At 41.4% G+C, this 24,998-nt stretch overlaps 2 protein-coding genes across 2 annotated transcripts in view; one reads left to right on the forward strand and one right to left on the reverse strand.

Moving 5' to 3' along the window:
• LIN52 (lin-52 DREAM MuvB core complex component) overlaps nucleotides 1-6,279 on the reverse strand; it is a 116,723-nt gene extending 110,444 nt beyond the window's left edge. The window contains exons 1-2 of the mRNA XM_005686072.3: nucleotides 6,000-6,279; nucleotides 873-947 (exon numbers count right to left, since the gene is read on the reverse strand). Of these exons, the coding sequence (XP_005686129.1) occupies nucleotides 873-947; nucleotides 6,000-6,030 (106 nt within the window). The 5' untranslated portion in view covers nucleotides 6,031-6,279. The remainder of the gene's footprint in view (nucleotides 1-872; nucleotides 948-5,999) is intronic.
• ALDH6A1 (aldehyde dehydrogenase 6 family member A1) lies at nucleotides 6,515-24,998 on the forward strand. Its single transcript, XM_018053977.1, has 12 exons — nucleotides 6,515-6,669; nucleotides 14,388-14,447; nucleotides 16,032-16,106; nucleotides 16,278-16,439; nucleotides 16,668-16,746; nucleotides 17,138-17,440; nucleotides 18,819-18,940; nucleotides 20,314-20,503; nucleotides 20,700-20,881; nucleotides 22,182-22,361; nucleotides 22,626-22,724; nucleotides 24,615-24,998. The coding sequence occupies exons 1-12, from the start codon at nucleotides 6,619-6,621 to the stop codon at nucleotides 24,717-24,719; spliced, it is 1,608 nt and encodes a 535-aa protein (XP_017909466.1). The 5' UTR covers nucleotides 6,515-6,618; the 3' UTR covers nucleotides 24,720-24,998.

The following is a 24,998-nucleotide window of genomic DNA, read 5'->3' on the forward strand; positions in this document are numbered from 1 at the left end:
CTCAGTTCAGTTTAGTTCAGTCGCTCAGTCGTGTCTGACTCTTTGCGACCCCATGAATTGCAGCACGCCCGGCCTCCCTGTCCATCACCAACTCCCGGAGTTCACTCAGACTCACGTGCATCGAGTCGGTGATGACATCCAGCCATCTCATCCTCTGTCGTCCCCTTCTCCTCCTGCCCCCAATCCCTCCCAGCATCAGAGTCTTTTCCAATGAGCGAACTCTTCGCATGAAGTGGCCAAAGTACTAGAGTTTCAGCTTTAGCATCATTCCTTCCAAAGAACACCCAGGACTGATCTCCTATACAACCCCATAACAAAACAAAGCAAAAAAATTCTATATACTTTAAAATATTTATTTGCTTACTTGTGTAAGCATTAAAAAAAAATACACAATTTCTGTACTGAACTACAACAGCAGTTAACTTTATCAGCACTTAAAGGACGCAAGGAATTACTTGATACATTTCATATTGTCTGAGTTATTACAGATATAGCTTTTAAAAATAATTCTTTTGGGTGGGAGGTGAGAGGGGGGTTCATGTTTGGGAACTCATGTACACCTGTGGTAGATTCATGTCAATGTATGGCAAAACCAATACAGTATTGTAAAGTAAAATGCAGTAAAAATAAAAATTAAAAAAAATAAATAAATAATTCTTTTTTAAAGGTTCTCTATCATTTTCTGAGTCACACCGTGCTCTGAAAGAACTGAACTACTAAACAGCTATTCTTACTACCAGACCACAGAATTCAGTCTCTTCCTCTGAAATAAAATTTTAATCATTACAGTTAAATGATAACTCTTCAAAAATGTTCCTCAAAGTAGCACTGGTTTTCCCATTGATTTTGATATCAAGAAACCAAAAACTTACATTGTTCTGGCCAAAGGTCTGGTGAAGCCCGGTCAAGTTTTTCAAAACTTAGCAAAGATGCTTCTAGATCTGCCCCTAGGTCAAAACACCCAGATAAGCCAAGAAGGAACAAAACACATTATTTTACATGTTATGACATATCAATCTCAAAGAACATAAACTGGAACACTCACTCACCTGGAAGTCTAGAGATTTGAGTTCTATGATTACTGATTCTACTGTGCCATGATGTTACACAAACAAATGATTTCCTTACTCTCCCCGTCTTTAAAAAGGGAAACAATATTTTAGTAGGGTGTTGGGAAAAATGAATGTTCAAAACCACCTGTATCTTTACTCGTGTGTGTGTGTGAGTGTCTGTGTGTGTATTAAGTCGTTCAGTTGTGTCCGACTCCTTGTGACGCTATGGACTGTAGCCCCCTCAGGCTCCTCTGTCCGAGGAACTCTCCAGACAAGAATACTGGAGTGGGTTGCCATTCCCTATTCCAGGGAATCTTCCATACCCAGGGTTCAAACCCTGGTCTCCTACATTGCAGGAGGATTTTTTTACCACATGAACCACCAGGGAAGCCCATCTTTACTCATACTCAGACTCTCCTTCCAGTCACTGAAGTCCCTGCTATCAGAAAAGACAAACTCCTCTGCTCAGGCTCTGGATTCCACTGGATTTCTCTTGCTTTGTCAAAGACATCATAGTGAATAATCTATTGCACAACCAGTTTCTACCCTCTCTACTGGCTCATACTCAACAAGTAAGTCTGCTCTGGAATTTACCTTCTTTGAAGAAACTCTTGACCCCATGACTTCCTCACTACTTCATAGCAAAAGTTTTTTAGCTATCCATCCTGTTGTCTCCTCTTCCTCACCTCACAGTCTTTCTTTAGCCTACCACAAACAGGCTTCTACCCCTACATGCATGGAAACAGCTGTCACAGACGTCACTGATGACCTGTGTTGCTAAACCCAGTGGTCACTTCTTTGTTCTCTCTTATATGACCCCTCTGCAGCATCCAATCACTGACTACTCTTCTTCAAACACTCCAGCTTCTACAAAAGCACTATGCTGGTTCTTCCCCTTCCTCACGGATTCCTTCAGTCTCCCCTTCCACTCAGGGCCCACCGTAGGCTGGCTTCACTCTCAACTGAAAGTCTCCCAAGGAAATCTCATCGAGTCCCATACCCTTTACCACCATTTATATGCCAAGGACTCCATGTTTCTCTTTCCAGCCCCAATATTTTCCCGAACTTCAGAGTTATATATCTAAGTGGCTATGTGACATCTCTATGTGTGAAAAACTTTAATCCCCATCTTCTCCATCTCAGTAAACAGCACCACCATCAACTCCAGTTCTCAATCCAAAAACCCAGGGGTCATCCTTCATGCCTCCCTTCCATTACCAATCTATTCGTAAATCCAGTAGTTTCTATCTAAACCACACTCTGAAATTTCATTAATTAAGCTAGAAACTATCATTTCTCTCCTGTACCACTTCAATAGGCTCTTACCATCTCCCTGCTCCCATTCTTACCCCTCCCCATCCCTACTCTCAAACCTACTTTCCAAAAAAGTTAAATGTCAATCAGTTCAAGCCACTCTCCAGCTTAAAAGACTTCTTCCCAGCTAAATTCATGAATGCATACCTATTGTGACCTATAAAATCCTATATGACCCAGTCCCTGCCTAATTTTTTGACACCATTTCTTTTCCACTCTTGCCCTGGAACACAGAAGGTGTTTAATATTAACAACAACAGTTAACATTTGTTAAGTACATTACTTTGTGCTCAGTATACAAATTAGCTGCATAAATTAGCTAATTTAATGATATAAACAGTGGTTCCTAACATGTTCTGGGTAAGCCAAATTTTTGAAAATCTGAAAAAAAAGCTATGAACCCAGAAAATGTACATATTTATAAAATCTTTCAACATGTCCTTTTCTCTAAACAAAATTTCCTCCCAATAGTCTAAGGAACTCCCAAGTTCACATCAGGATTATCTACAATAGCCAAGACATGGGAACAACCTAAGTGTTCACTGATGGATAAAGAAAGTTTGAAAATACACACACACACAAATGGAATATTATTCAGCCACATATAAATGAGGAAATCCTGTCATTTGTGACAACCTATATGGACGTTGAAGGCATTATGATAAATGAAATAAAACAAATATAATACAACCTCACCTATGAGTGCAATCTAAAATAAGCAAACAGACAAACTCACAGAAAAAGAGATCATACTCATGGTTATTAGAAGTGGGGGTAACAAGGGGGGTAATTAGAGGAAAGTGGTCAAAAGGTACAAACTTTAGGTTACAAGGTAAATAAGTATTAGGGGTGTAATGATGACTATAGCTAACACTGCTGTATGACAGACAGGAAAGTTAAAAGAGTAAATCCTAAGTGTGTTCATCAAAAGGAGAAAAATTTTTGCCTTTATTCTTCTTTCCTTTTTACTGTACTGCTGTGAAAAGATGGACGTTAGCTGAACCAATCTATTTACTCTAAGGAAATTTCCATTGGCATTCTAATTGGTAAAGAACTCAACTCTAAAAAACTGCCTTAACTAGATATGTGAAACACAAGATCCCAATTTTCAAACTTCCAAGGAATGCTACTTATGGAAAGTTCAAGCATAACAAAAATAAACTTATTGAGGGTAGGATTCAATAACCAACAAGCATGACCTTATGATACCACAGTCTAGGGTATAACTTGACTCTACTGTGTTATTCTCATACATTAAGTAACAAATGACTTTAGATTTCAATTTTCTTCTTTTCAAGGAGGTCCCAGCAAATTAAGCATTGAAAAGAGAAAGAGTGGAAAGATCTAAACTTTTTTTCATAGCAAGATAATTTTAATTAAATCTTATAGACAGAAACAGGTGGAACTCTAAAAATAGAAGTGAGAGAGCTGGGCAGTAGTATATTTTAGGATAAGACATTTATTTAGATGCAAAATTTAAGTTCACAGTGCTCAACCTGTTTTTGTCAGATTAAAAAGATTAGAGAGAAAAGGATAAAGCTATGCAAAAGATGAGCATGAAAACTTTTACAGTCAAGCGTGCAAACAGAGTGAGAGTGGACATGGTTAAAAGGCAAAAGGAAAAAAAATACATTTCCAATATTCTTCCTGGCCAAAGGAAGGAAAAGAAATTGAGAGAAGACAGGGAAAATCAAATATAAGGAACAAAAATATAAAGACAACTTAGTTATAAACTAAAAGTTTTCATAGCCATTACTTCTATCACTTGGTTGATTTTTTTCCAACTGTGGTAAAATATACATGAAACATACCATCTTAGCCAGTATTAAGTGTACAGTTCAGGGGCATTAAGTACATTTACACTGCTTTGCAACCATCATCACCATCCATTGCTACAACTTTTTCATGTTCCCTATCTGAAAGTCTATACCCATTAAATAAATAACAACTCCACATTCCCTTGGCTAACTTTTTAAATGCTCTTTATTTTTTTCCTGGCCCAAAAAAAGAAAAAGACATTTCATTTTTAACAAGAGAGCACTCAGGCAGGATCAAGAATCTCTTTTGACTTTCAATACCCATAATTTCTTATACAGTATGTGGTTGCTTGTCGTTGTTTAGTAGCTAAATCATGTCCAACTCTTTGCGACCCCATGGACGGTAGCCTGCCAGGCTCCTCTGTCCATGGGATCTCCCAGGCAAGAATACTGCAGCGTGTTGCCATCTCCTTCTCCAGGGGATCTTCCTGACTCAGGGACCCATGTCTCCTGCATTGGCAGGCATATTCTTTACTGCTGAGCCACCAGGGAAGCCCCATACAGTATGTACCCATGCTCAAAAACCTTAAAATATTATTTAAGCATATATCTAATCATTCTTTCAATAAACATGAATTGAAGACCTACTGCTTGCCAGTAGGCGAGGCACTGTGTTAAGCCCTGAGACCCAACTACCAACGAAACAGACTTGGAATTTTCAATCTGGACTGAAAGGGGCAAACCTGACATAATAAACTGTTCTGTCTATGAAGGTACTGAGAAAGTGAGTGGTGAAGAGGGGCAAGTTCAGCTCCTGTGCTCTGTGAAAGCCTCTATGGGAGGTGACATTTAAATGAGACCTGAAACTGCCAAAGTGTTTACATGTTTGATTAATCTTCTTCTCTCCCAATGCACCTAGTAAAACGCCTTTCATAAAGCAGGATCTCAGTATAGCTTTTCTGGCCACAAGTTCCTCATTCCTGAAATGAACTTTCAAGATTCCTTCCAAACACAAAAGGAGAGAAAACTACGTATCAGTGAAATGGACATGGAGATGGAATAGTCGAAGCAAAAACAGTTCAGAAATGACTGCAAAACTTTAATCCTAAAACTGAACGGAGAGCAAAAGCCTGGGGGTATACCAAAACCACTCAATTGCTATCTGAGATGAGTTGCATCTTCGACAACATATAAGCAGAAATCGTTCAATCACTCAGCCTTAAGAAACAATTCATAAAGCAGAAACAAGAGAGGTAGAGACGTGTACATGACTACGCTAAAAAGCTCAGTTCTATTTTCCTCGGGACTCTCAGTTAGGGACCCGAGAGGGTCTCCTGCTTCCGTAGCTGCCAGGGCAACGGTCCCAATCTAAGGAGACGGGAGAGAATTGTTTTTCTCTTGTGGTTCAATCCCAGGATGAGGTCAGCCACTAACCCTAGCTAGCGCTTAAGAGAATCAAAAAATCGTTCCAGATGCTCAAAGAGAAAATAACTGACCTTTTTCAGTGAGGCGCCCGGAGGAGAAAGCTACACTAAGGCGCCTCCTTTCCTCATCAGTATCTCTTCCTCGGCCATCAGTCTCACCCAAATGAGGCTAAAGGAGGACCAGGGCGACCCTCGTCCTTTTGCCCAGAAAAGGTCCCAAGCGGGCGCCCTCCTCCATCTGCCTGGTACACTGAGAAGAAACCAGGGACCTCTGGAGCCGCTGTGAAGAACCGGCGAGCTTAAGAAGCAGCCACATCGCTTAGAAAAGAAGTGGAAGGGAAAGGATAGGAGCCCACGAAAGAAATGTAAATTCGAGTGGTAGATGGAAACGGAAGTTCCCAGGAGAGCGCAGAAGGATGTGGCAGGCGAAAGGTCTCTAAGCCGGTTCTTACCGTCCGTGGGAGACGCCATCTTCCAACCCATGTCACGTGACGTGGCCAACTGTCGGCGGGAAAGCTTGGATCCGTAAGCCACGCCCCCAAAGAGAAACCCTTCCCTCAAACCCAGGAGCCGGGTTCGTCTCCCCGCCCCTATAGGGACAATCTTTACATAGGCCCGCCCCCCGGTGCTAGCCACGTCTCCCCTCGCGCAGTGGATGAGGCGGAGCTACTGCAAAAATTCTTGCATGAACTTATTTACTTCCCTCAGTGAGTGGGCGGGGCCGCGGTTGTGCCTTTGGCCAATCGCAGTTCCGGGTTCGGGGGCGTCTTCCTCATGTGCTCGATATACAACACCGCGAGTCGCGCCGTGCCTTCCCTACCCCTCCGCCAACAGAATTTGTTGAGGTAGCGCAGGGCGAGAACGCTATCACTTCTGACCAATCGTATTCCCCCAGGGCTGGGACTGAGGGGCGGAGTCAGGCGTTAGGGCGAGTAATTGGCTAGGGGAGATTGTCCTTTCCGCCAGTGAGGAGGTGCGGCAGGATGGAGGGGCGAGGCCTGGCCGCAGTAGAGCTTCTGGACAGTCTCAGACTGTAGAGGTGCGGGGGCTGAGAAGAGGCAACCCAGAGCCATGGCGGCGGTGGCGGCGGCGGCGGCGGCATTGCGGGCCCGGATCCTCCAGGCGAGTGAGGGTAGCGCCAAGGGGTTGCGAAGCTCGAAATTCGTCCTTTCCATCCGCTCTCTGAGCCATCCCCTTCATGGCTGACCCTTCTCTGCCCATCGGACCTGTGCGGCCCTGTCCCACACCTCACTCAGTACCCGCCTTCGTTGGATTCAGCCCTGGCCCTTTTGTTCTTGAGCCTCCCCCCTTTTATGGCTCTGGCCCACTCTCCTCTTCGAGGCTTGCCCGATCCCTGCCGACACTCTCTTGCCCCACCTCTGTCGGTCTGCCCAACGTCTTCCCTTTCACCTCTGCACCCTAGAAACTCCCCTTCTGGTCACCTCTCTTAGCATTGGGCCGAGAACCTCCAAATTGTCCCCTTCCCCCACCCTTCTTCACGGTTTGCAATCCGAGGTAAAGGCCGGGGGGCGAGGGGCAGGAAGCACACGAGGGGCGAGGGTCAGTGAATGAACTTTGAATCTCCTTCTCAGAATGTTCACTCCGTTTTCCCAAAAGCAGTCATTTGCTGAGCTGTTTTCCCCAGCTACGGCTCTTTGCATGTTCCACAGGCTGTGGACTGTTGTGCCTTTGCTTGCCAAGACTTTGTTTAACTTTCTGGCAGAGTTACAGTGTTTTGTTGGCGTTGAATAAGGACACATAGTTAATGATCCCAGTTTGTTCCAGGCACGTGCAAAGAATTAAACATCTCTAAAATAGGTGATAGAAATGGGAACCAAGGAAGACAAGAAGTGTAAGTTCCAAGTTCCCACCCCAGAGTCAGCTTGTGCTGTGCTGTGCTTAGTCGCTCAGCAGTGTTCCACTGTCCGATCCCATGGACTGTAGCCGGCCAGGCCCCTTTGTCCATGGGGATTTTCCAGGCAAGAATACTGGAGTGGGTTGCCATGCCCTCTTCCAGGGGATCTTCCCAATGCAGAGATGGAACCCAGGTCTGCCGCATTGCAGGTGGATTCTTTACCGTCTGAGCTAGCAGCGAAGCCCCAACTCAGCTCTGCCCCTGGGGTTGGAGGGGGGTGGGGGTGTTCAGGTCTTCTCTGAAGCTAGCCTAAGGACAAGTGGTTGAGCTACAGGAGCTACATGCCTGAGGCCTGTAGCTGTTTCCAGCTGTTCATAGCCTTTCCCCGTTGTTCAAGCCTAGCAGGGACTTATAATATTATGAGGCAACATTATCGAACCTGCAAGAAACAGCTTTGCTTTTCTTACTCATGTTCAGCTTGGGAACTTCTTCCTCTGTATTTCTGGGCTTATAGATAACATTAGTATTTATCAGGTTCAGTGAGTTCTACTCCAGAGACTATGCATTTTTAAGATTCTTAGCAGAGTCTGCAAAGGTTCCTGTTTAAATATGCTATTTAGTGGGACAGTGTGAATGGGTTGGAAGGATTTGTCAAATGATCTGTCCTAACTCATATTTCTTGCTGTAATCCTGGTTCTGTTTTTCTAGGTTTTGTTTTGTAGTCAGAAAACAAAATTTCCACCCTATATTTTCCATTACCAACTTCTCCTGGAAATCATTTATTAAGTTGGCTTTTTTCCCTTTGCCTTTCCACCATCACAAGTCATTGAGAGACTTAAAAAACTATGTTGTCCTTTGTATCAAGGAAAAGAATCTCCTTCCCCAAGTGCTTTATTTTGGAAATAAGCACTTTTTTCTGATTCATTTGCAGAAACTTCTGCATTGACCTGAAAAAGAACAGAGATAATAATTCTAAGCCAATTAGGAGTTACTGTACCATGATAGTTTGAGAGTAGTCTAGAGTCTGGCAATCCAGATATTATCACTCCCATTTAAAGAAAACTAGTCTTAATATGACTCAGTGACTTTCTTCAGTGATACAGTGGAAAGAACACAGGCTTCACAATCATACTTGGATTCTATTCCAGCTCCACCACTTCCTAGTTTTGAGAATATTTGTGAAGATTAGAATTAATGAAGTAAGTTGTTGTTGTTGTTCAGTCACTAAGTCGTGTCTGACTCTCTGTGACCCCATGGACTGCAGCATGCCAGGCTTTCCTGTCCTTCACCACCTCCCAGAGTTTGCTCAAACTCGTGTCCATTAAGTCAGTGATGCCATTTAACCATTTCATCCTGTCCTCTCCTCCTGCCTTCAGTCTTTCCCAGCATCAGAGTTTTTTCCAATGAGTTGGCTCTTCACATCATGTGGCCAAAGTATTGAAACTTCAGTTTCAGCATCAGTCGTTCCAATGAATATTCAATACTGATTTCCTTTAGGATTGACTGGAGTTTGATCTCCTTGCAGTCCAAGGGACTCACAGGAGGCTTCTCCAACACCACAGTTTGAAGGCACCAATTCTTCCGTGCTCAGCATTTGTTATTGTCCAACTCTCACATCCATACATGACTACTATAGCTTTGACTAGATAGACCTATGTCAGCATAGTAGTGTCTCTGCTTTTTAATACGCTGTCTAGGTTTGTCATACCTTTTCTTCCAAGGAGCAAGCATCTTTTAATTTCATGGCTGCAGTCACCCGTCCACAGTGATTTTGGAGCACAAGAAATAAAGTCTCACTGTTTCCATTTTTTCCCCCATCTATTTGCTATGAAGTAATAGGACCAGATGCCATCTTCTTAGTTTTTTGAATGTTAGTTTTAGGCTAGCTTTTTCACTCTCTTTCACTTTCATCAAGAGGCTCTTTAGTTCCTCTCTACTTTCTGCCATTAAGGTGGTATCATCTGTGTATCTGAGGTTGTTGATATTTCTCCCAGCAATCTTAAAGGTCATCCAAGGTTTCCCACCTAGTAACTCTTGAGAAGACTCTTAGAGAGTCCCTTGGACTGCAAGGAGATCCAACCAATCCATTCTGAAGGAGATCAGCCCTGGGATTTCTTTGGAAGGAATGATGCTAAAGCTGAAACTCCAGTACTTTGGCCACCTCATGCGAAGAGTTGACTCATTGGGAAAGACTCTGATGCTGGGAGGGATTGGGGGCAGGAGGAGAAGGGGACGACAGAGGATGAGATGGCTGGACGGCATCACTGACTTGATGGACATGAGTCTGAGTGAACTCTGGGAGTTGGTGATGGACAGGGAGGCCTGGTGTGCTGCGATTCATGGGGTCGCAAAGAGTCGGACACGACTGAGCGACTGAACTGAACTGATGTTGCTGAGAATTCAGGACTTAAGTCTAAGCCTCTCTTTCTGTGTCAGACACTGGCCCAAACTTTGGGAAAGGAAAGATGAGTAAAATATTCACTGAAAGCTTTCCTGTTGCAATGCAATAAGTGCTAAACAGTAAGACTGCACACAGTACTGCAGGAACCTATGGAAAGAGCCCCAAACTCAACCTGTGCAATTCTAGAAAAGCTTCCAAAAGGAGTTGATCTCTGTTTGAGTACTGCAAGAGTAGTACTTTAGCCAGAGGCCTTTAGCCAAAGAAGGGAGTTCCTGCCAAGGAAAATAGCAAGTGTGAAATAAACATCTAGAGATCAAGAAGTTCAATGTGACTGGACATAGGATAGTTCTTTTCAGTAACGGTACTAATGATTGTGTCTTGGAAAATGAAGAAAAGACTAAATGACTATCATTTAGTCAAAAACTAAATGATTATGTTTTATTATGCCCTCTCAACAGCAGGGAGGCTATGTGCATGTGACAGAATGAAATCAAGTGGCCTAGAATGCTCTCCTTGGCTGATCTGTACATTTTCTGCCCTATAAGAGAGTTTGCGTGTGTGTTAAGTCACTTCAGCCGTGTCCAACGTTTTGCGAACCTATGAACTGTAGCCCCCCAGGCTCCCCTGTCCATGGGATTCTCCAGGCAAGAATACTGGAGTGGGTTGCCATGCCCTGCTCCAAGGAATCTTCCCAAGCCAGGGATTGAACCCGTGTCTCTTAAGTCTCCTGCACTGGCAAGGCGAGTTCGTTACCATTAGCACCACCTGAGAAGCCAGTAAGAGAGTTTACATAAAACATAATTAATATCCCACAAGTGCTTGGGTGTATGCTTTCATTCTGCAGAATATTACTGAGTACTTACTCTAGTCCAGGAATGCTACCAGGTGATGAGGACACAACTCTCTAGTGTTCTAAGGGAAGACAGACTTAATAATGCTATTCTCTAGTGTGATAAGAGAACTAGAGGAATTCAGGTGTTTTATGAACCCCATAATCAGGTACTTAGCCTCGACTTGATATTGAGACTTAAAAACTCTGCTACTGTACCACTCACTCACAGGAGTTAACCTTGTTTTTTCTACTTCAGAGGAAACTAAAACCATTAGATGAGAACGTCCTCAACTTCCTACTAGCAAGCCTACAGAACTGAGCCGTACCTGTACCCAAAGTGATAGGGAGCTCAAGAATAGACGTGAGCCAAGCAAATGGGATGAAACAACTCCAGGCAAGAGGGAGCAGCACGTGCAAGGGCAGTGTGAGCACAAAACATGTTGTGAATGCCCGGAGCATAGAGAAAGCAAGGAGGAGAGCAGCACACTAGGAAACTAGAGAAGTAAAGATACTATGTAGAATCTTCTAAGCAACACCGAGGTGAGTCTATCCCAAGGACAATGGAAAGCCATTGGTGGGTTTTAAACAAAGGAATGATCTGACCAAGTTTGTGTTTTAAAAAGACCCTTTGGCTCTGGAGTGGAAACAAGAATAAGAGGTTTAAGATTGAAGGCTGAGAGACCTGTTAGGAATCATTACCTGTTTGGAAACCCAGGTAAGAGACAATGATGGTGTAGAGTAGGAAGAGGAAACAAGAAAAGGGTTGCATTCCCAAGACTTCTGGGAGGACAGATTGCCAGGACTTGTTTGATTCACTGAGAAGAGAGGGAGAGAAGAGTTAGGGTGACATTTAAGTTTCTGGTTGGGCACCTAGGTGGATATTAGCCCCATTCACTGAAAGGTGGATTGTAGGAAACGGAGCTGATTGATAGGAGGACGATGAGGAAGTCAACTTTTTCCAACATGGGCCTAAATAATATCCAAGTAGAGATGTGGTGAAGACAGTTATGTAAGTATTACCTGATGAGGAGGATTCTGGTGAAAAATTAAAGATTTGGGCATCACCAGGATCTAGCTAATTAAGCCACTGGAGTTAATGAAATCACCCAAGGAGAGCTGGGACCTCTCCTTGTCCAGAAAGTCAAGCAGTTAGAGGCCAGGTATGGGAGAAGCAATCAACGAAGAAGGCAGAGAAAATGTGGCCCAAGAGATAGAAAAGATACCAGGGCATCACAGAATATAAGTGGAAAGGGGATTTGGGACAGAAGGTCTGGTTAACTCTTCACCTCTGCTGAGAGGTCAAGTACAAGAAGGACTGGGAAGAGTCCACGGTCTGGAGGAAGTCTCTGGTATTCTGGTGTTCCGTCATAAAGGTAGGAGTTGATTGAGGAGCTAGTGGGAGATGAGGAAATAACGGTTATTCATATAGAGAACCCTTTCTATTGGATGGAGAGAGGTTTTAAGATACAGGAAAGAAAGGATAATTGGTGGAAGTGTCTGAGGCAGGAGGAACAGTTGACTTCAGAGCACAGATTCAGAGATCAGCCTTAAATTGGAAGACATACTTCTTCAGTCAGACATTGACTGTGTACCTCTGTCTCCCAGTTACTCTGTCTTCATGAACCTTGGTAGCTGCCTTCTCTATAAGAGGTAAAAGGAAAAGATGATGAGTACTGGTCAGTTTGGTAGGCTTGCTAGTAGGAAGTTGAGGAAGTTTCCATCTCGTGATTTCTGTTTCCTCTGAAGTAGAAAAATCAGATCAGCTCTGTGAGAGGGAAAGGAACAGAGTTGAAAATTTTAAGAAAATTGGTATGTTTTGAAACAGCAAGGAATGTGAGCAAATAATATTTATGGTAATACAATAATAGCAGTGTTTAATGAGCACCAACTACTTGCTAAGCTGTTTTTCATACCTGAACAGTCTTGATCTAGTAATGTTATAAAGTAGGTAAATAAGATGCAGTACCTGTCCCCATGGAATTTATAATCTTAGGGTAAAAAACAAGTACCTAGGCTATTAAAACACAGCCAAATAAACCCGATAGGGAAATACTGACTGCTAGGTGTCCCAGGGGAGCCTGGTGGGCTGCCGTCTCTGGGGTCGCACAGAGTCGGACACGACTGAAGTGACTTAGCAGGTGTACAGAAAAATACACCTAACCAAGTCTGGGGTGGGGAACAACAGGCAATATAGCTTTTGAACACCTGTTGTATACCGGGTACTATGTTGGTATTGGGAATGTGGCTATAAGACATGGTGGTCTCCAGGAGGGTGTTGCTGGTTTGAAATAGCTTTTGTGGTGAAAGGAGAAGCCGCAGACTAGGCATTTTGACAGACTACTGGCCCAAAGGACCAGCACCTTTTCCTGTGGATAGTGCTGTCAGCACACAAACAAATTCTTGTACTTTATACATCCCTAAACTCTTTGGTTAACATGGTCTCTCTTCAGATAAGGTAATAGGTTATTAGACTGCACCTTCCTTTTATATTCCAGTCTTGAGTATTTTAGTTTGCTCACTTCGATTAGACTTCTGTATTTCTTAAATCAACTTCCTTAGCATATACACAAACTATTTTTTGAGAGTGACTTTATTTTAACTGATCCCACCACCCTAACCATTTGCTGATTAAGTTCTATTAAATATAACACATTCTTTTCCTCTTAGGTGTATGTGGCATTTAAAAAAATAGCTTTATTAAAATAAAATTGATCTAAGATAAAGTGTATAATTTAATGTTTTAATATTTGTATACACCTGTGAAAACATCGCAATCAAGATAGTGAATATATTAATTGCCCCAAAGTTTCCCTCTGACCTTCATCTTTTCTTCCACCGTCATCTCTAGGTAACCACTGATCTGCTTTCTGACACTATGGTTTACATTTTCTAGTTTTATATAGGTACTCTTCTTAAGTCTAACTTCTTTCACTCAGTATAATTATTATAATTATCCATGTTACATTATCAATAGTTGATTCCTTTTCATCGCTGAGTAGTATTCTAATATCTGAATATACCGTACTAGTTTCCCTATTCACCCATCCAACCTTTAAGTTGCTCCCAAATTTTACACTATTACCAGCAAAACTACTATGAACACTCATGTTTAAGTATTTGTATGGGCATATTATACATATATTTGACACTTGGTCATATACTGTCTTATAGTCAACACCTATTGTGTTAGACACCATCTTAGTGACATGAAGTTGCTCAGTAGTGTCCGACTCTGCAGTCCCATGGACTGTAGCTCACCAGGCTCCTTCCATCCATGGAATTTTCTAGGCAAAAGTACTGGAGTGGGTTGCCATTTCCTTCTCCAGGGGAATCTTCCCGACCTGGGGATCGAACCCTGGTCTCCTGCATTGCAGGCAGACGCTTTACTGTCTGAGCCACCAGGGAATCCCATCTTAGGTGTTTTCTTATTTTTAGATTTAAGGTGACTACATTTATCAGGCCAAAACTAGAAAAATACAGTCTAATGACCAAAAAACATCTTTTTTAAATCAGGACTATCCTAGAATTGAACACGTGATCGTTATGAGTTTTTGTTCTCTCATAGTTTGCTGTGTCCCACAGCCTCACAGCTTTTCTCTTTAAAGACTATATGACCCTTAAGAGCAAACACCAAGTCCTTCTTCATATGCTCACGGTAACTAGTAGAATACTGAGCAGATAGTGGCCATTCACTAAGTTTTTAGTAATTTTCTGCTCTCATTTATCAAAATAATCCTTCTTTTACCTCCCAGGTCTCTTCCAAGGTGAATTCCAGTTGGCAGCCAGCATCCTCCTTCTCTTCATCTTCAGTGGTGAGTTTATTTGGTAGTAAAGGTTGACTTCTGAAAAGGAATCCAGTACAGTTTGGGAATATTTTCTTTACATCATGGTGATCAGAGTTTATCTGAAATTTTCTATCTTGATTTTCTTATCTTGTATTATTTCTGTTATGTTGTAAGTACTTCCAGTATTGCAAAGTGATCTTTATGACTCTGATTTTTTTTAAATAATTTTATTTATTGGGGGCTTTGCTGGTCTTCATTGCCGCACAGTCTTTTCTCTAGTGCGGCCAGTAGGGGCTCCTCTCCAGTTGCAGGGCGCAGGCTTCTTATTGCCATGGTTTCTCTTATTGAAGAGCACGGACTTTAGGCACTCAGGCTTCGTAGTTGCGGCATAAGGGCCCAGTAGTTGCGGCTCCCAGGCTCTAGAGTGCAGGTTCAATAGTTGTGGCACACAGGCTTAGTTGCTCCGTGGCATGTGGGATCTTCCTAGACCAGGGATCAAACCCATGTCTCTTGCATTGGCAGGTGGATTCTTTACCCCTGAGCCACCATGACTATGACTTTTAATGCCTATGTAATATTCTATCAAGTAGATACTGTGTGAATTAACTAATAATTTTTACAAATAACGTTTAAATTTATTCCTTTTTTTCAGTATTATAAAACTAACATTTATTTACATCTTTTTTGGTTATTTTTGCTTCTTTTATATTATTTCCCTTCTGAACTGGGATTACTGTGTCAAAAGATATAAACATTTTCATGACTTCTACAGGTTTTCTTGACCCTGCCTCAAAGGTTGTCTTCTTTACAACCTTTAGAGTTGTTTTTACAGACCTACTGTCTGTTAGCCATTTGCAATAACTAAACCTGATCTGTAAGGACTGGTGCTCAAAATCCTGTTTAGGTAGAAGCATGCACATATTATAACATAGTAGTCTTTCACCTTTTTTGGCCTACAGACCACATTTGAAAATTTAATGAAAACAAACTGCTTCTTAGAAAAGCTACACATAGAAATGTTTTTAAAAATATTTTCATCATAAAGATAAGGCACGCTCATGGTAATGTGCCAGAAAGTCAGCTGGGCCAACAAATCATAATAGTTAACATTTGTTAACACAGAGTCTGCTGCTTTTTTAGTATAAGCTTGTCCGTGACATAGGTTTCCTTGGTGGCTCAGATGGTAAAGAATCTGCCTGTAGTGCAGGAGACCCGGGTTCAGTCCTTGGGTCAGGAAGATCCCCTGGAGAAGGGAATGGCTACCCACTCTAGTGTTCTTGCCTGAAGAATTCCATGGACAGAGGAGTTTGGTGGGCTACAGTCCATGGAGTTGACTTTCACTTTCTCAGTGACATATGTTTTTTATGAAGTTCCACTGTATGATTACAGGGAATTTTCCATTTACAGAGAGATCACAGTATTGAGAGGTTCCGCCCTATCTTAATCTCTCTACAGAAGAGTATATTGTGTATCTCTTTCCTAGTGGTGACATAGCTAGAAAGCAGAAAATTCAGTTATCAACCCCAGTTCTTTTCTCCTTGTGAAAGAGAAAGAGAGAAGTAAAGCAATTAACTAATACAAAGTATTGTGTTTATTTTTTTTCTCCCCCAGCCAACTGTAAAACTCTTCATTGATGGGAAATTTATTGAATCCAAAAGTGACAAATGGATCGACATCCACAATCCCGTAAGGAAAGCTGCTTTGGGGCCTGAACTCACTAGCCTAGAATTCTGGGAACACAGTGGGAAAAATAAGGACCTGGGTCTCTATTGTGAAGCACGTATCACTGCCCCTGTGACTAAATGAAGAGGGTGGGGCGGGGACAAAGGATGATTGATGTGCTGCCTTTTCCGTCAGGCCACCAATGAGGTCATTGGTCGGGTCCCTCAGTCCACCAAGGCTGAAATGGAGGCAGCAGTTTCTTCCTGCAAACGTACTTTTCCCGCGTGGGCAGACACTTCAATATTAAGCCGTCAGCAGGTCCTGCTCCGCTATCAACAACTCATTAAAGAAAACTTGGTAAGAAAGCTGAATGGTATAATTTCCCAAAGTGTTATTTAGGTGCTACTTGTCACTCTCATAGAGGCCCTGTTTGCTGCCATCCCTAACTGTACAATCCAAAGAGACATAGATCATGGCTTTCTCCCTCCAACAACTTCTCCTTGACTTTTCTTCTTTTCTGGCTGCCTGAGAACTAAAGGGAGGCACATCCTTGTGTTGGTTTCTATTTGTGTGTTTTCTCTCTAGAAAGAAATTGCCAGGTTGATCACGCTGGAACAAGGGAAGACCCTGGCGGATGCTGAAGGAGATGTGTTTCGAGGCCTCCGTAAGCAGGGAGTCCCTCTAGGGGAGTTCAGGGACACTGGGAAGAAGCAAAGGAAGATAAGGGTCCCCCAGAGTGGGGGACTTCCCGCTTCCTTTATGTAGGTTTTGCTATCCCATGATATCCTAATACTTGTGGGAAATGACAGTACCTGGGTATCTGTGCTATTGGCTTACTTCATTATTGTACTCCAATAATCTTCCAGTTGGTTTATGCATTTCACTGCCGTCTTTCCATTTAGATGATCTCGCTTCATGCAACATCTTCACATAGCAAATCAGTGCTCTTTCCATCTATCATTGGCCTTGCCACTCAGGGCTGACTAGAGCATGATGAAGCTAAGTACTGGGCAGTGTGAAGAGTTGCTCGCCTGACTGCTGCTTCTCTGTTCCAGAGGTGGTTGAGCATGCCTGCAGTGTGACGTCCCTCATGCTGGGGGAGACCATGCCATCCATCACCAAAGACATGGACCTTTATTCCTACCGTCTGCCTCTGGGGGTGTGTGCAGGCATTGCTCCGTTCAATTTTCCTGCCATGATCCCCCTTTGGATGTTTCCCATGGCCATGGTGTGTGGAAATACCTTCCTGATGAAACCATCAGAGCGAGTCCCTGGAGCAACTATGCTTCTTGCCAAACTGTTTCAGGACTCTGGTGCCCCTGATGGAACACTGAATATCATCCATGGACAACATGAAGGTACCTGCCCCTCTGGACCTGGCACTTAATCTGGCTACCAAAAACCAAGGTGTTGAGTCAGTGATGGGGTGTTTTAGGGTGTTTTAGGGATAAAGGCATTTGCTAATAATAAGTAACCTCGTTTTTTAAGAAAATGTTTGTTGACTGTTTTGCCATCTCTGTGCTAAGGTAACTAACTGGGGAGTAGCAGTGTTTCTTGCCCTACAGAATATATTAGGACAAAGAACTATGGTTGGGGCAAGATAGGTAAAATTAAAGAGTAAGTTTTCATTTCAATACTGAAGGGACTTAACATTATTTAACTCAGAATTTTTAGACCACAGAGGTACCGAAGTCCTTCTGATTATATAATAATGGCTAATACTTAAAAAGTGCTTCCTTGTTTCAAGCACTGTTCCAAAGCCTTCCATCTATTCTCTCATTTAATCTTTACAATCACTCTTTCAGGGAGGTACTATTATCTTCCCATTTTACAGATGAGAAAATTGGGGCATAATGAAATCAGCTGATTTTGCCCAAAGTCATATTGCTGGAAACTGTCAAAAGTTGCGATGTGTATATTTAAACAGGTCAACCAGGGACTTCCCTGGTGGTCCAGTGGCTAAGACTCTGAGCTCCCAGTGCAGGGGGCCCAGGTTCGATCCCTGGTCAGGGAGCTAGATCCCACATGCTACAACTAAGACCCAGAGCAGCCAAATAAATAAATAAAATTTTATTTTTAAAAAATAAAATAAACAGGCCAACCATGGTTTTTACTTTTAAATATTGTTCTCTATTGCCTCTCACATGAGGGCACAGTAATATCTGAGAGTTCCAATACAAGTGACAGTTGAGGAAATATCATATTCATAAAAGACAAAAGGAGGAGTTGAGTATTGAAAGGCTTTTATTTTGAAGGAAAATAGGAGCTGTAGCCTTCAGAGTTTTTTTTAATATAAATTTATTTATTTTAATTGGAGGCTAATTACTTTACAATATTGTATTGGGTAGCCTTCAGAGTTAAAGTAAAAATTCTGGACTAGCAATTGGGAAAAACAATGAAAGAGAACACGTTAAATAGAATTTGTAGTTTAAAGAATTTAAGAGAGGGACTTCTCTCGCGGTCCCATGGTTAAGACTCCACACTTCCACTGGAGGAGGGGGCGCAGGTTCAGTCCCAGGTTGGGAAACTAAGATCCAATTAACGGTGCTGCGTGACAAAAAAAAAAAAAAAAGAATTTAAGAGAACAAGGGCAGAACTCTAAAAGGGGATTCCAGGGCAAGAAAACAAAAGTATGAAACTTCCCTTTCATAGCAGTGCGAAAAGGACAAATGTGCTATTCTGAGAAGCCCATAGCCCTTTCTTCCTTTGTGATACTCATTTATTTTCTTCTTAAAGCTGTAAATTTTATTTGCGATCATCCGGATATCAAAGCAATCAGCTTTGTGGGATCCAACCAGGCAGGAGAGTACATCTTCGAGCGAGGGTCAAGACATGGCAAGAGAGTTCAAGCCAATATGGTGACTTCTTATTCCTTTTTCCCCCAAATTCTGTTGTATGTATTAAAATTACCTGGAAAAAGCCCTTCAGCAGAGGAACCACTCATCTCACCCTAATGCCAGTGTTTCTTTATTCACAGTTCATCCTGGTTATCTTCCCTTTAACCACAAACCTTGTGATGAGTTTTATTCTCAGTCACTTTAATTACCGTTTAGTTTATCCAGGTAATCTCAGTGATAAAGTCACATTTCTCCTTAAGAAAGATATTCAGATTCTTTGGGCTTCAGCCCAAAATTCTGTTTCTGGCCCTATTTCTTCCTTCATCCCATGCTTTCAGCTAGCCCTCATCCTTCCTGCCTTTAAGGCAAATCCTAACTACTAATGTTAAAGATGTGATCTTCCCTAAGAGTCCAGGCTATTTAAGGCACTGTGGTGGTGGTGGTTTAGTAAAGAGCCAGATATCCCTGTATGATATCTGAGTGTGGTTTACTTGACTGCACAGTTTTTTTGTTCCTTAGTGACTAGATCCTTGCCAAATACTTTGTGGTCATTTGATACTAAATATAATGTCCAGTTGCCATTCTTACTGTTCCACTAAGAGCAGAAAGGGAAGCCACCTATCCACAGGCTTAGAAACTATTCATGATATGCCCATTTATTTCTTTTCATGGCTGGATGTGTTTTGGCCAGTTTGATTTATGCCTCTACATATTTCATCAATGTGTTTTGTGTCTAACATTAATGCTCTGTGTAACGTGATACAGTTAAGTAGGAGACAAGGTGTCTATTCAAGTATTCAACTATAGTATATCTGTAAATATATGGAAAATGACCCTGTGTCATCCTACATGGAAATTTATGAGGCTGTGTATCTAGAAGCAAGTCAATTAGGGGAACTTCTTTCTACAAATTATCTGTCAGGAGGTCTCCCTCCTGTTTTGCCTTTCAGCTGGCTACTGGAAACCCTTTGTTTACATTGCTCTTCATATAACTGGAAACCCTAACAAACAACAGATTCTTTCCTACCTAACTTAGAAAAGAGAAGGGAGTTCTCCTTGGTTCCTAGATGAAGTGTTTACCCTGTCAATCTGAATGTGATTGAGACAGTATTTTGTTTGGGGTGGGTTTTTTTTTTTTTAATAATAGTTTTGATCTAAATAAACACCTGTCAGCTTTTCAGCTGAGAAAGTGAAGAAAAAGTAACTCGGAGACTTACTCAGTGTTGCCAGGACTTAAGCAATATCAAAATGATAATAAATCTCCTTTCAAAGCAGCATAGGATAAATTCCCAAGTCCTTTTCTTAAATTCTCATCTGAAAACTTAGATTCTTTAGTTTATTAGCCTAACTGTATTTTACCAAGGAAGATTCATGTACTTTCTGTATTTCCTTAGGGAGCCAAGAACCATGGAGTAGTCATGCCAGATGCGAATAAGGAAAATACCCTGAACCAGTTGGTTGGGGCAGCATTTGGAGCTGCTGGTCAGCGCTGCATGGCTCTTTCAACAGCAATCCTTGTGGGAGAAGCTAAGAAGTGGCTGCCAGAGCTGGTAGAACGTGCCAAAAAACTAAGAGTCAATGCAGGTAACCAATTTTTAGACTTTGCAACTCTGGCACTAAGCTCTGGGTTTTGCATTGGCCTTGTCCAGTGGGAGCGGTCATGTTTATTCTTACCACTGTCTCTCTTTGTACTGGACTACTTGTCATTCAGATTCATCTTTAATTATCACTCATCGTTTATGTTCATAAAGACCTTAAATACTTCTGTGTTGTTTTACAGGAGACCAGCCTGGAGCTGATCTTGGCCCTCTGATCACTCCCCAGGCAAAAGAGCGTGTCTGTAACCTGATTGATAGTGGAACAAAGGAAGGCGCTTCCATCCTTCTTGACGGGCGAAGTATTAAAGTCAAAGGTTATGAAAATGGGAACTTTGTTGGGCCAACCATCATTTCAAATGTCAAGGTGAACAACTGTGAATTATTTAGTTCACAAACATATGAGCTGAAGGCACCACTGGAGACAATGGAATCTCATTCCTCTAATTTATAAATGAAGACATTTAATGACTAGAGACCTCATCTCTTGCCAGAATTACTCAATTATTTTATCATTAAGTCACCCCTCCTGACTCCCAACCTCTTTCCACTGTATCAGCGGTTGGAAAACTTCCGTTAAGGGATAAAAAGTAAATATTTTTGGCTTTGCAGAGATAAATAGCCTCTGTCACAAATACAATATATCAACCACCCAGTGTTTATTGAGCCCCCCCAGTTACTGGCTCAGCAGTAAAGAATCCACCTGCAATGAAGGAGACCCGAATCCTTGGGTTGGGAAGAGCCTCTGGAGGAAGAATGGCAGCCCACTCTAGTATTCTTGCCTGAAGAATTCCATGGACAGATGGACCTGGCAGGGTAGAGTCCATGGAGTTGCAAAGAGTCGGACACGACTGAGTGACTAACACTTTGACTTCACTTTCAATGTTTATTGAATACGTGCATCTTCACCAGAAAGCAACGAAAGAAAAAGAACTGGTGTCAATTTTTATTTATCAAAACTCTGAAAGTTGCTTATCTAAAATTAATGACTACATTGAGGGTTGTTTTTTTTTTTAAGATCATATATCCTCACTATTCCTATTATAATCCTGAATAATCAAGAGTTGAATCTAAGTATAATAGAACTTGAGATTCTTTGCCACAGAATCACTGAGGAAAAATCCACTTATCCAGCTACAAACACAGCTACAGTGGTGAAAGATGTTTTGAATGTTTAATGTGACCTGATACCAAAATAAAAACGGACAGACTCATTTAGGAGGCAAAGGAATGAAGAAGAAAGGATTATTTATGTTACAGAAAACTTACCACAGGATTTCTTTAAATAGAAAAATTCTCGTTATGTTTTTAATATATATTTGATTTCTAAAATGAATTTTCAAGTAGCTTTTCAGTAACATAACAGTTGTGTAAACAAGTAATACAGGCATAAATCAAGAAGCTAGTGATGGGTCATGAGATCAAAAAATACACTGCATAAAGGAAAGGAGTGTAGTTATGTCGTTACAGAAATACGAGTTTCAAGTTACTTATGATTGGTAGCTTGGAAGATGGAGCATGGAAAGAAAGGACTTTTTTTTTTTTTACAGGTGATTTGAAATGAAAAGAGATCACTAACCTAAAAATTGTGCATGTAAGCTGTGGGTAATAAAATACCAAATACGCAAAAAATACTGACTACTTTTCTGATGCATCACTCTTGGCAGCCAAACATGACCTGTTACAAGGAGGAGATTTTTGGCCCAGTTCTTGTAGTTCTGGAAACAGACACTTTGGATGAAGCCATCAAGATTGTAAATGACAACCCATATGGAAATGGAACAGCCATCTTCACCACCAATGGAGCCACTGCTCGGAAATATTCCCACTTGGTGGATGTTGGGCAGGTTTGTGAACAGAATTTTTAGGAGATTCTTGCAGCCATTTACAGTTTCCTGTGTAAGGGGAGAAGGTAAACGGGTCAGTCACTGCTCCCAGCTCTCCCTTGATGCCCCATTTCTTCCTCAGGAATAAAAGTTCATGGGATGGAGGATCGGGTGGAAGGTGGGTAGTTAAATTGGTCTCTCTGATGCCCAACACTTGTGCTTCTAAACGGAGAGTTCCTTCGCGGAGTCTTTCTTAGTGGTTGATGTGGCTTTGTTCTGCTTTAGGTTGGGGTGAATGTGCCCATTCCAGTGCCTTTGCCAATGTTCTCATTCACCGGCTCTCGCGCTTCCTTCAGGGGAGACACCAATTTCTATGGCAAACAGGTAACTTCAAGTTTTAAAAAAATATTTTTCCTCTAAGAAACTCTCTTGAACATATTCAGGAACAAGGATTCTGCAAGAAAGGAACTGCCTGCAGCTTCTGTGAGGTTATATGTGGTTCAGCAGTACTTGTCAGTAGGTTCCCTAGAAAAGATATAGGAGTTAATAAAACTTTGCTATTTCCTGAATAACTCAAGGCAACAGAGTTTTGGGGGAAGAGCTTGAGTAAGTCCAAGCTTCTGTATGTGCCCTCTCCTCTGCCTATGACCCTCTCTTCCTACATCCTATTTCTACCCTCCTTCATGACTGTTAACCACGTTTAAAGTGTGGATTTGCTAAAGAAAGGTACCTCTCACCACCATCCCCTCCAATGCTGGCTTGGGTATGTCCCTCAAGTGCTCCCACCACACATTTCCTGTTAGTCACTCATTTACTAAAACTTTTATTGAGTACCTTCTGTATATTAAATAATTTTCTAAATATAATAAATGCTATAAGTATAGCATCAAATAAAAAATATATAAAGCAGATCTGGAACCAAGTTACCACCATTGTCACATCCTTCAACTTGTGCCTATACCCTAAAGCAAGACCAGGCATGGCATGATCAAACAGTAGAAATGGGTTAGAGCCCAGTGAGTGAATGAGGGAGAGAGTAGCAAGAGATGAGGTTAGAGAGGTAGACAGAGGCAAGTCAATGGGACTCTAACGCATGTTAAGAAGCCCTTGTCACACTGTAATTATTATTTACTTATCTGCAGGATATAGCACCAGAGCAGGTAACTAAATACATGTTGGACAAATGGCCTGGTGAAAAGTGCTTTGTAGTCCCACAGAAATACAGCCATTTTGGAACCTTCAGTAAAAAATTACTTGTTTTCTATACAGGTCTCCCTTTGTAGGTTAATGATAAATTAACAGTGGGATTACATAGCAGAGTATCACAGTGTGGCCAGCTGGTTAAGACAACACTCGTTGACTTGTTTTCTATACAGGTCTCCCTTTATAGGTTAATAATAAATTAACGGTGGGATTACATAGCAGAGTATGACAGTGTTGCCAACTGGTTAAGACAACACTCGTCATTTCAAGATGGATTATCCAATTTGTGCATTAGTCACAGCTTTTGTAAAAATGATTAATTTGATACAATTAAACATTTCTTTCAAGGGAAGCAGAGTAAAACTGTTGCTTAAAAGTTTGTTGGTCTGGGGTTTTTTTCAACCCCCATGCCTGTTTAATTACTAAGTTACTCTAGTAAGTGAAGCAGTAAGTGAGGCTTCCTAGAGTAATAGACTAACCAGAGTTTGAAGTCTTAAATCCTTAGGCAATTAAATTGCTATTTTGCATTCTGTAAAGAAGACATAAAGGTATCATTCTTACATAATAAAATGTAAACTTGTATCTTATATTGAAAGTATGTAATAATCTCTAAAAAAATTGTTTTCTATATTAACATGGCCCAGATTTTGTCTGTTAATTCTAGAGGTATATTTTAATCAAGCTAGTGAGTTGTGTTCTAACAGTACTCTTCTAGCTCGCTAGTAATTTTGTGTGTTAAATTTGTACACTCTATTCTCTTTTGCTCAAGCCTATTCTTATAAAATAAATACAAGTTTAACAGTTTACATTGTCCAGTTTTTACATTTAGATATTCTTGGCTAGTTTTAGCATAATGATAGCTAAGATTTGACTCTACTATGTGCCAGGTAATATTTTAAGTATTTTACATAGATTATCTCATGAATAATATATTGAATTCTGGTTGCACCTGTTCTGCAAGTAGGAACATGAATAGCATTTCACAATACCTCCTTCAAAAGTTGATTAAAAGAAGAATCATGAAACCCCCAGGCATATATGATAACTCTTTTTTTTCTTTGTTTTCTGTAGGGCATCCAATTCTATACTCAGCTAAAGACTATCACTTCTCAATGGAAAGAAGAAGATGCTTCTCTTTCCTCACCTGCTGTAGTCATGCCTACCATGGGCCGTTAGAAACAAGTCTGTTCCAGACTCGGTGCATACTGAGTAATCACTGTTTATTTTTGACCAATTCCAACTGCCTACTTTACTCAGATCCCTGGGATTGGAATACCTTGTAACTAAAATCTTTCTCAGGACCATTGACCCCTGTTAAGTTGCTAATAGGGAGACTCCTAGAGTAACTCTGAAACCAGATTTTCACTTGCTCTTCATAATTTTATTTTTGAGGTCACTGTTCTAACTGTGAAATGCTTATCTGGAATAAGAGCTTAGACCTGTTTTCTAAAAATT

This window comes from Capra hircus, chromosome 10, assembly GCF_001704415.2.
Source record: "Capra hircus breed San Clemente chromosome 10, ASM170441v1, whole genome shotgun sequence".
NCBI classification, from domain to species: domain Eukaryota; kingdom Metazoa; phylum Chordata; class Mammalia; order Artiodactyla; family Bovidae; genus Capra; species Capra hircus.

What these genes read in the sequence shown, in the direction of transcription:
- ALDH6A1 (XM_018053977.1), top strand. Translation starts at nt 6,619, where the DNA reads ATGGCGGCGGTGGCGGCGGCGGCGGCGGCATTGCGGGCCCGGATCCTC. An exon ending in GGATCGACATCCACAATCCC is followed by an intron (nt 16,107 to 16,277) that starts GTAAGGAAAGCT and finishes CTTTTCCGTCAG; the next exon opens with GCCACCAATGAGGTCATTGG. An exon ending in AGATGTGTTTCGAGGCCTCC is followed by an intron (nt 16,747 to 17,137) that starts GTAAGCAGGGAG and finishes TCTCTGTTCCAG; the next exon opens with AGGTGGTTGAGCATGCCTGC.